This window comes from Oncorhynchus mykiss, chromosome 7 (assembly GCF_013265735.2).
Source record: "Oncorhynchus mykiss isolate Arlee chromosome 7, USDA_OmykA_1.1, whole genome shotgun sequence".
In the NCBI taxonomy this organism is placed as follows: Eukaryota; Metazoa; Chordata; class Actinopteri; order Salmoniformes; family Salmonidae; genus Oncorhynchus; species Oncorhynchus mykiss.
In genome coordinates this window covers 63,678,389-63,689,600 of record NC_048571.1, presented here as the reverse complement: position 1 = coordinate 63,689,600, position 11,212 = coordinate 63,678,389, and the positions used below count along the sequence as shown (strand labels likewise).

At 47.7% G+C, this 11,212-nt stretch overlaps 1 protein-coding gene across 1 annotated transcript; it reads left to right on the top strand.

Moving 5' to 3' along the window:
- Positions 1–4,463: 4,463 nt before the first annotated feature.
- On the top strand, positions 4,464–7,326 carry smug1 (single-strand-selective monofunctional uracil-DNA glycosylase 1). The gene is given in 4 exon segments (XM_021610067.2): positions 4,464–4,609; positions 4,819–5,119; positions 5,429–5,784; positions 5,786–7,326. Coding segments are annotated over 4 exon segments (885 nt in total). The 5' UTR covers positions 4,464–4,544; the 3' UTR covers positions 5,949–7,326.
- Positions 7,327–11,212: the final 3,886 nt, after the last annotated feature.

Sequence of the window (11,212 nt, the reverse complement as noted above, 5' to 3'; positions counted from 1 at the left end):
TGAATAAAGTGGGAGGTCAGCTTGTGAAATATAGCCGTGCTACGAACCTTTGAAGGAAGCTTTTAATGCAAACAGTAATTACATAAATGTCGCTAATTAAAAATCAACTGTAGCAGCGTGTTAAATCTTTGACCTGAAGTCTCAGAGGACAGGAGATAACACTGGCACACGTCAGTGATAACCAATTACCCATTAGTAACATCGAAGATCGGTGGCAGTGTTCGTCTGATATGAGGGTCAAAGCTTTGCTAATTCTACTTTCTCCATGTTCGATGTCATGCAAAGGGCAAGGAGAGAGTGTAACGGTTTTCTTCGTGAGAAGGAGAGTCGGACCAAAATGCAGCGTGTGGTTTACGATCCATGTTTATTAATACGAAACACGAATCTCCAATTCAATACTACAAAACAAAACGTAACGAAAACCTAAACAGCCTATCTGGTGAAAAAAACACATAGACAGGAACAATCACCCACAAACACACAGTGAAACCCAGGCTACCTAAATATGGTTCCCAATCAGAGACAATGACGAACACCTGCCTCTGATTGAGAACCATATCAGGCCGAACATAGAACTAGACAAACTAGACATGTAACATAGAATGCCCACTCAGATCACACCCTGACCAATCAAAACATAGAAAATACAAAGTAAACTATGGTCAGGGCGTGACAGTACCCCCCCCCCAAGGTGCGGACTCCGGCCGCAAAACCTGAACCTATAGGGGAGGGTCTGGGTGGGCATCTGTCCGCGGTGGCGGCTCTGGCGCTGGACGTGGACCCCACTCCATGACAGTTTTAATCCCCCTCCTAAACGTCCCTAAATAGGTTACCCACCACAATGATAACATGGGACAGAGGGACAGCTCGGGACAGAGGTAACTCGGGACAGATGGGTAGCTCAGCCCTGAGAGGAAGCTCAGCACTGAGAAGAAGCTCAGCACTGAGAAGAAGCTCAGGCAGGTGGTTAGATCCGGCAGATCCTGGCTGGCTGGCGGTTCTGGAAGATCCTGGCTGACTGGCGGATCCGGAAGATCCTGGCTGACTGGCGGATCCGGGAGAATCTGGACGACTGGCAGATCTGGGAGAATCTGGCCGACTGGCAGATCTGGGAGAATCTGGCCGACTGGCAGATCTGGGAGAATCTGGCCGACTGGCAGATCTGGGAGAATCTGGCCGACTGGCAGATCTGGGAGAATCTGGCCGACTGGCAGATCTGGGAGAATCTGGCCGACTGGCAGATCTGGGAGAATCTGGCCGACTGGCAGATCTGGGAGAATCTGGCCGACTGGCAGATCTGGGAGAATCTGGCCGACTGGCAGATCTGGAAGAGTCTGGACGACTGGCAGATCTGGAAGAGTCTGGACGACTGGCAGATCTGGAAGAGTCTGGACGACTGGCAGATCTGGAAGAGTCTGGACGACTGGCAGATCTGGAAGAGTCTGGACGACTGGCAGATCTGGAAGAGTCTGGACGACTGGCAGATCTGGAAGAGTCTGGACGACTGGCAGATCTGGAAGAGTCTGGACGACTGGCAGATCTGGAAGAGTCTGGACGACGGGCAGATCTGGAAGAGTCTGGACGACGGGCAGATCTGGAAGAGTCTGGTCGACTGGCAGATCTGGAAGAGTCTGGTCGACTGGCAGATCTGGAAGAGTCTGGACGACTGGCAGATCTGGAAGAGACTGGTCGACTGGCAGATCTGGAAGAGACTGGTCGACACAGACTGGCTGCTCTGGCTGCTCCATGCTGACTGACTGCTCTGGCTGCTCCATGCTGGCAGACTGCTCTGGCTGCTCCATGATGACTGGTAGCTCTGGCTGCTCCATGCTGACTGGCTGCTCCATGCTGACTGGCAGCTCTGGCTGCTCCATGCTGACTGGCTGCTCCATGCTGACTGGCAGCTCTGGCTGCTCCATGCTGACTGGCTGCTCTGGCTGCTCCATGCTGACTGGCTGCTCCATGCTGACTGGCTGCTCCATGCTGACTGGCGGCCCTGGCTGCTCCATGCTGACTGGCGGCCCTGGCTGCTCCATGCTGACTGGCGGCCCTGGCTGCTCCATGCTGACTGGCGGCCCTGGCTGCTCCATGCTAACTGGCAGCTCTGGCGGCTCCTTGCAGACTGGCAGCTCTGGCGGCTCCTTGCAGACTGGCAGCTTTGGCGGCATCCTGCAGACTGGCAGCTCTGGCGGCTCCTTGCAGACTGGCAGCTCCATGCAGACTGGCAGCTCTATGCAGACTGGCAGCTCCTTGCAGACTGGCAGCTCCTTGCAGACTGGCAGCTCCTTGCTAACTGGCAGCTCTATGCTAACTGGCAGCTCTATGCTAACTGGCAGCTCTATGCTAACTGGCAGCTCTATGCTAACTGGCAGCTCTATGCTAACTGGCAGCTCTATGCTAACTGGCAGTTCTGAACAGGCGGGAGACTCCGGCAGCGCTGTAGAGAAGGCAGGCTCTAACAGCGCTAAACAGGCGGGAGACTCCGACAGCGCTGAAGAGAAGGGAGGCTCTGGCAGCGCTGGACAGGCGAGGCGCACTGTAGGCCTGATGCGTGGTGCTGGCACTGGTGGTACTGGGCCGAGAACACGCACAGGAAGCCTGGTGCGGGGAGCTGCTACCGGAGGGCTGGGGTGTGGAGGTGGTACTGGAAAAACCGGACCGTGCAGGCGCACTGGAGCTCTTGAACACCGAGCCTGCCCAACCTTACCTGGTTGAATGCTCACGGTCGCCCTGCCAGTGCGGCGAGGTGGAATAGCCCGCACTGGACTATGCAGGCGAACCGGAGAAACCGAGCGCAAGGCTGGTGCCATGTAAACCGGCCCAAGGAGACGCACTGGGGACCAGCTGCGTAGAGCCGGCTTCATGGCATTAGGCTCGACGCTCAATCTAGCCCGGCAGACACGCGGAGCTGGAATATACCGCACCGGGCTATGCACCCGCACTGGAGACACCGTGCGCACCACTGCATAACACGGTGCCTGTCCGGTCTCTCTAGCCCCCCGGTAAGCACAGGGAGTCTGCCCAGGTCTCCTACCTGGCGTAGCCATACTCCCTGTTAGCCCCCCCCCAATAAATTTTTGGGGCTGCCTCTCGGGCTTCCTTGCCAGCCGTGTTCCCTCATATCGCCGGCTCCTCTCTCCGGCTGCCTCTGCTCTCCTAAGTGCCTCCACCTGTTCCCATGGGAGGCGATCTCTTCCAGCCAGTATCTCCTCCCAAGTGTAACAGCCCTTGCCATCCAAAACGTCCTCCCATGTCCATTCCTCTTTACGCTGCTGCTGCTGCCTGTTGACACGCTGCTTGGTCCGTTGGTGGTGGGTGATTCTGTAACGGTTTTCTTCGTGAGAAGGAGAGTCGGACCAAAATGCAGCGTGTGGTTTACGATCCATGTTTATTAATACGAAACACGAATCTCCAATTCAATACTACAAAACAAAACGTAACGAAAACCTAAACAGCCTATCTGGTGAAAAAAACACATAGACAGGAACAATCACCCACAAACACACAGTGAAACCCAGGCTACCTAAATATGGTTCCCAATCAGAGACAATGACGAACACCTGCCTCTGATTGAGAACCATATCAGGCCGAACATAGAACTAGACAAACTAGACATGTAACATAGAATGCCCACTCAGATCACACCCTGACCAATCAAAACATAGAAAATACAAAGTAAACTATGGTCAGGGCGTGACAGAGAGGGAGACGATGGGAAGGCTCTAAGTAAACCGACTGACTACCTTATACACTATAGCCACTTGTGTGTATGTAATGTTACCCATTTAAATGTGTGTGCGAGTGCGTGCAGGGTTGAGTAGGTTACTTTCTAAATGTAATCTGTTACAGTTACTAGTTACCTTTCCAAAATTGTAATCAGTAATGTAACTTTAAGATTACCCAAACTCTGTAACAGAATTACTTTCGGTTACTTTTGTATTACGTTTCCCTTAAGAGGCTTTAGAAGAAGACATAAATTATCCATCAAATGCATTTGGTGTGTCATCATAGTAGTCTCTGACTTGTGGTCAGGCTCGCTCAGGTGGAAGAAACTTAAACGTGCACCTTTTTTCAATGTTGAATTGAATGCCATTGAGAAAACAGAAAGGTGTCATAAGGTGTCACAAAACATCCTTTCTGAATTTAAAAGTAATCCAATAAGTAATTATTTTGTTTTTCTGTATCTGTAATCTTATTACAATATTTTTGCTGGTAAAGTAACTGATTACAGGTTTTTAGTAATCACATTTCATGTAACTGATTACATGTAGACTAATCAGTTACTCCCCAACCCTGTGCAAGTGCATGATATGTGTTTATTTTTGTCAAATCCCTCGCGGTGCAGATCATAGGAGACTCTTATCACAGAGACGGAAAGGGGGAGGGGGAATACATTTATGCACGATGGCGCACGATGGCGCACGCGCGCAGCCGGTTTGTGTTCAGTAAAACATAAGCTATCACCTTCGTTGGTTGGTAGCACTGCGCTACTGTATAATAAAGAAGGGTAGGTCGCCTATCGGCGTGGAACTACTATTCCCAGAATGCAATTGCTGGTCTTTCTTTCCGGAAAACATCCGCTCAGGATGGACACACATGAACTCAAAAGGTACAGTGCAACTACAGCGACGAAATGTGCTGTTTTAAGGACATTAATGCAGCCGTTCTGTTATAAGGGGACATGTGCATTATATTATGCCTACTTTAAAATAACTCTGTGGCTAAGCAATTTAATATCCGCTGACGTTGATGGCTAACCGGATTAGCATTCCTATTGATAATCAAAGTACCGGGATTGTTTTATTTATCTGTCCGCAGGGTTGGAGAGGGAGATGCGGAGAAACACGAACCGAATGAGAACAACGTTTGTTCGCTTATTCTGGGTCCGGGGTTGATGTTGGATGGTTCCACGGTAGCCTCTCGTTTTCTGCACGTAGAGTTGGAGCTGAACGTTCACCTTCGCCGGCTCTCGTTCAGTGAGCCCGTGCACTACATCTACAACCCGCTGGAGTATGCCTGGGAACCGCACCGCTGCTTCGTTGAGACTTACTGTCGTGGCGGACAGAGTATTCTCTTCCTGGGGATGAACCCGGGACCCTTCGGCATGGCTCAGACCGGGGTAAGGATGTGCAGGCAGGCCAAAGAGAGAGCCCAACAACTCTCACTTGATAGCTACATTGTTAAATTAGCCTACTTCCATTCAGGGCAAAAGGTAAATAGTAGCCTCCTAGAACTTTTGGTTGATAGAGGACAATATAAACATTTATTACCACTTTCTCATATTCACCATTGCAGAATGGAAATGTCTGGAATAAGGCATACACATAAATAAGTCAATATTGCCCACTCTGTTTAAATCTGATCAAAGTCAGGGTAGAATAGAGTTGTATTATTATCCACCTAATCATCATTCCTCCTCTGCTCTCAGGTACCCTTTGGTGAGGTAAACTATGTCCGTGATTGGCTGAAAATCACTGGGGAGGTTGGACATCCCCCTTCGGAGCACCCAAAGCGACTAATCAAAGGCCTGGCCTGCATTCAGAGCGAAGTGAGTGGCTCCCGTTTCTGGGGCTTCTTCCGCAAGCTGTGTGGTGAGCCAGATGTGTTCTTCCGCCATTTTTTTGTACATAACCTGTGCCCACTTATGTTCATGGGTACCACCGGCAAGAACTTAACACCCCCCGAGCTAGTCATTGGGGAACGTGAGGCCCTCCTGGCTCTTTGTGACATGGCACTGTGCCAGGCTGTGGCTGCCCTTGGCATCACCATGGTGATTGGGGTTGGCAGAGCAGCGAGCGCGGCGAGCCCTCACTGCGGCGGGCATGGAGGTACGGGTGGAGGGCATCATGCACCCATCCCCCAGGAACCCGTTGGCCAATAAGGGCTGGGAGGCAGTAGCTAAGGCCAAGCTGGAGGAACTGGGTGTCCTATCGCTGCTGACCATGTGACCTCTAGCTAATCAGCCTCCATGAGCGAATACTGTATTTGCTGTATGCTGGCCTGGGTGTATAAGTTGCCTGCTGGCACAGATCTAGGGTCAGCTTACCCTTCCCAAATCCTAACCTTCATCTTTAGGGGGAAGAACACATCACCCAGGCCCTCTCACACAGCAGTCCCTGTTGAGCAGCAGTTCCCCTCCAGAGCTCTCATGTTTATAGGCCATGTGGAGAAATAGTGCATCACAATGACTCTCCTCAGATGCTGTTATATCCATTACAGAAAATATACATTATGTCTATATGTACTTTACTGTGGTGTGTACTGCCTCACAGCATGTCGACAGGTACTCATCTCTGACCTTTGTGAGGACATTCTGTAGCATATTACCTGGAAATAGTTCCAGAGACTGTAATGAAGAAATTAAACGTTTTTAAAATGATATCATTTACAACAATTTATAAGATTAAAGATTTTCAGGATTACAGTAGATACTGTATACAGGTTTAGGAGGAGCTTGCCTTAGGTCTTTTAACAGCTCTGTTGCTATCAGACTCTGGTGATGTAACTGACCAGTTAGTCTGGAATAGGTTTTAGTTTGTTCTTCAGAGTTATTTCTACTGTTAAATGACAATGTTGTAATTTGTTAACAAGAAAAATAAGTCATGTTGCAGTAGTTTATTTTATTTTCTTCTCTGTCTCGACAGTGGTTTGCAAATTTGGAGTGAATGTGGGCTAGTTTTTTGTCCCATTGTAACAACATTGCTAAAGCAATGTTTCTCATTTGGTCAATTTAGTACATGTTCAAGCCAACCATTGTTGCTTGGCTGATGCTTTATGCATGGACATGCCCTGTCCTTACCTGTTACTTCTTAGCAGGTCTTAACGTGTTGACATCTTATCATTACTACTAAGAAATTCTGACCTTCAAGGTCCTAAACCCACATTACTGCATAGCTAGGTATAAAGCCATCTCTATAATGTTTGTACTGGGACGAAGCCCCAATAGGTCATGCATAATTAGAAGAAGCCCTTGACATACATGGCACTCAAATGGTCTTGCACCGTGTTGTTATACCACTCAGCTCTGCAGGAGGTTAAGCTTGTAATGGAAAAGGGACTAAAGTGTTCCCCTTGCAGGTTTCTCTCCGATGATGCTTCCTCCCTTACACAACATTCTGTACACCTCAGGCAAAATTCCACAGGTCAGGTGATCAAGCTTTCTGTGTGCCACTCTCCATGTGTGAACCTAAATCAGGTGGTCCCTTAATAAGAATGATCGCTTTAGAAATGCATAGAATTAATCTTATGCTATTGCCTTGTAATGCACTTTGGTGTGTACCTGATGTTAGTGTTTAAAAAAATAAACTCATTAAACAAAATAAATGTCCTCTCACTGTCAACTGTGTTTATTTTAGCAAACTTAACATGTGTAAATATTTGTATGAACATAAGATTCAACAACTGAGACAAACTGAACAAGTTCCACAGACATGTGACTAAAATAAATGGAATAATGTGTCACTGAACAAAGGGGGGTCAAAATCAAAAGTAATCTGGTATGGCCACCAGCTGCATTAAGTACTGCAGTGCATCTCCTCCTCATGGACTGCACCAGATTTGCAAGTTCTAGCAGTGAGATGTTACCCCACTCTTCCACCAAGGCACCTGCAAGTTACCAGACATTTCTGGGGGGAATGGCCCTAGCCCTCACCCTCAGATCCAACAGGTCCCAGATGTGCTCAATGGGATTGAGATCTGGGCTCTTCACTGGCCATGGCAGAACACTGACATTGCTGTCTTGCAGGAAATCACGCACAGAACGAGCAGTATGGCTGGTGGCATTGTCATGCTGGTGAGTCATGTCAGGATGAGTCTGCAGGAAGGGTACCACATGAGGGAGGAGGATGTCTTCCCTGTAATGCCTACAATGACAAGTTCAGCCTGATGATGCTGTAACACACTGCCCCAGACCATGACGGACCCTCCACCTCCCAAACGATCCCGCTCCAGAGTACAGGCTTCGATGTAACGCTAATTTCTTCGATGTTAAATGTGAATCCTATCATCACCCCTGGTGAGACAAAACCGTGACTCGTCAGTGAAGAGCACTTTTTGCCAGTCCTGTCTGGTCCAGCGACGGTGAGTTTGTGCCCATAGGCGACGTTGTTGCCGGTGATGTCAGGTGAGGACCTGCCTTACAACAGGCCTACAAGCCCTCAGTCCAGCCTCTCTCAGCCTATTGCAGACAGTCTGAGCACTGATGGATGGATTGTGCGTTCTTGGTGTAACTCGGGCAGTTGTTGTTGCCATCCTGCATCTTTCTTTTGGTGTTTTTCAGAGTCAGTAGAACGGCCTCTTTAGTGTCCTAAGTTTTCATAACTGTGACCTTAATTGCCTACAGTCTGTAAACTGTTAGTGTCTTAACGACCGTTCCACAGGTGCATGTAAATTCATTGTTTATGGTTCATTGGAAAAGCATGGGAAACCGTGTTTAAACCCTTTACAATGAAGATCTGTGAAGTTATTTGGATTTTTACGAATTATCTTTGAAAGACAGGGTCCTGAAAAAGGGACTTTTAATTTTTTGCTGAGGTGAAATATTGAATTGCCACGACTTTGCTCTGGCATTATTAGAATGTTTTTGTACATTAACTCATTTCCACTATGTTGCATTTCTTTTGTATTGCGTAAGGCAAGGAATGGACTATATACTTCATTCTCATTATTATACTAAATCAGCCAGTTATTTGTATTATATGCTATGGTTTAGTGGAACGTTACACAGGAGTGCTATGTAACATGTTAATACAATGCTGTATCTTGAGTAATTACTGTGTTCATTGCATAAGCAGCTTAGTGGAAAGTACTTCCATGAATTCTCTCTGTTCCTCTTTTAACTCTGATCACAATGGCTCCCAGTCATCAGGAGCTAGCAGGTAGAGAGGGCTGCTGCAGTACGGTGGTTTGATGTTGTTTGTCTTGATCCTGGATAATGCATAAATCATACAGTCACCAGCTACGAGCCTCACCATTACAGGGTGCAGGTGTGTGTCTGAGAGAGAGAGAAGAGGGGCCGCCATCTTAAATGGGTTTGTCTGGGGGGAGCTTGATGAGGCAGGACGTGGTGTCTGTATAATGGCCATTTGCTCTCTCTCACACAAAAACTCTCTGACTTCAGAGCACCTGCACACTCAAAATCAAATCAAATTTTCACATGGTTAGCAGATGTTAGTGTAGCGAAATGCTAGTGCTAGATGTGCTAGATGAAATGCTAGATGCTAGTGTAGCGAAATGCTTGTGCTTCTGGTTCCAACATTGTCGTAATATCTAACAAGTAATCTAACAATTCCCCAACAACTACCTAATAAACTCAAATCTAAAAGGGGTGAATGAGAATATGTACATATAAATATATGGATGAGCGATGGCCGAGCAGCATAGGCACACCCACAAGCAAAATCACATGTATTCAAATGCACACACACTATGCTCCCTTGCGTTCTTTATCTCTCTCTCTCATGCATGCAAACACACACACAGAATGGCGCTCCACCGCAGGGCTGAGAGCATAGCCGCAGTTCCCTAATGACTCCCATCCCTCTCTGTTCTGTGCCGCATTATTAATTAGCTCAATGAGCCTTGCCAATAGGACCCGCTCTGTGGATTAGAGTCCTGCGGTAAAACACGCACACTCCTCTGAAAGTACCCTCCTGTGTACTGTCATGGGCCCTGGATGTGGGTCTAGGTGAAATTCAGCTGCTGTCCTGTCTCTCTGCCACAAACCCAAGCTGTGCTGCGATGAGCAAACTTCCTGGCATGATGGAGGCTGACAATAGAGGGGTTTGTTTTTGTGTCACGGTGTTCCATCCACCCATTTTGACACACAAATGCTGCTCATAGGTAAGACGAACATATTATGTACAGTGTATTCAGCATATAGTAAATGGGGTAAGACAATAACCCCTCAAGATAGTCCAGTTTGATGCTTCAATCGATTCTGATGTTCCTCAGGTGCATAATTTTCAATTTTGAGACTGATCCTTTCAATGTGTGTTTGACTTGGTATTTGTGTCTTGCTTGTTGCTTTTCAAACATGACAGTCCACTTGACTGATGATGAGTGGGTGTTTGTATGTGCATTTCAGCATCTTACGCCAAGGAACAATGGCGCAGGACATACTTCTTGGCAGCCTGACCTCCCGGTGACCCCACATCCATGCGTGAGGAAAGGACAGGGGAGCTAACGTTAGCCGGCGTGGGCCTGTCAGAGCCATCGATTCTGTGATGAATGGAGGTGGCGGTTATTAAACCAGAATTAGAGCGTGGGTGGGAGGAGGGGGAGGCAAGCAGGAGGGGGAGAGGTGATAAATGAAGGGGCGAAATGTTCTGCAAGAGAGGATAGAGGAGGTGGGGGGGATGTTGAGGGAGGTGGATGGCACAACATCAGCATCATCCCTCTTTATTATCCTCCAGGGCCGCCCGTCATACGGAGAGAGCGAGGGCACGAGAGGGGCACACCTAACTGATAACCTCCACACTGTCCACACACACTGGAGGAAAGGGGGTTGGGGGAGTGTAGGCAGGGGTACACATTACTGATACCCCCCTTATGGAACCTTAAATTCTGCCCCCCTCTGCTTGGGCTGTTTCCTCCCCATTCCCATCACTCCGTTTGGCCTTCAGTGTTGAGATGACTGGGGTTTCTATTGGAATATTAACATTTTTAAATGTGCAGTTTTATCCAGCCTCATGTTTTTGGAAAATCTAGAAAATATAAATAGATGATTAAAAAAACGTCCTGCTTATAAGAAAAGGTTACTGTGAAATTAATTGGATAGATTCTCGTAAGATGAATGTTCTCATTAAAAAATAATTTAATGAAAATTTGAATGTATAAGTTTAATTTTCCTAAGTGTTTTGCGTATCATAAGAATTGTTGTTTTAAAGTCTTGTGTGACTCCCATTTTTCTTGAACTCTTCTTTTTTTCTGTGGCTGCAAAGCCCATCAATCATGGCGGGCTCTCGAGAGTGGGACGGTGCTCACGCGGTACACACAGATAAGTCATACAGGCGCAGGATATTAGACGGATCAGCAGGGGGGAAAGAACAGTGAGGGTTCACCGTGCGGTTACGACACGGACGTACATGCACACGGTCATATGGGGGATTGATTTTTCTAGGCAAATCCATTTACCATCGGCCATTGCTGTTTTCAGTGTGTTTCGAGAAAATACGAGACGAGACAGATAAATTGTCACATTTCTGCACCATGC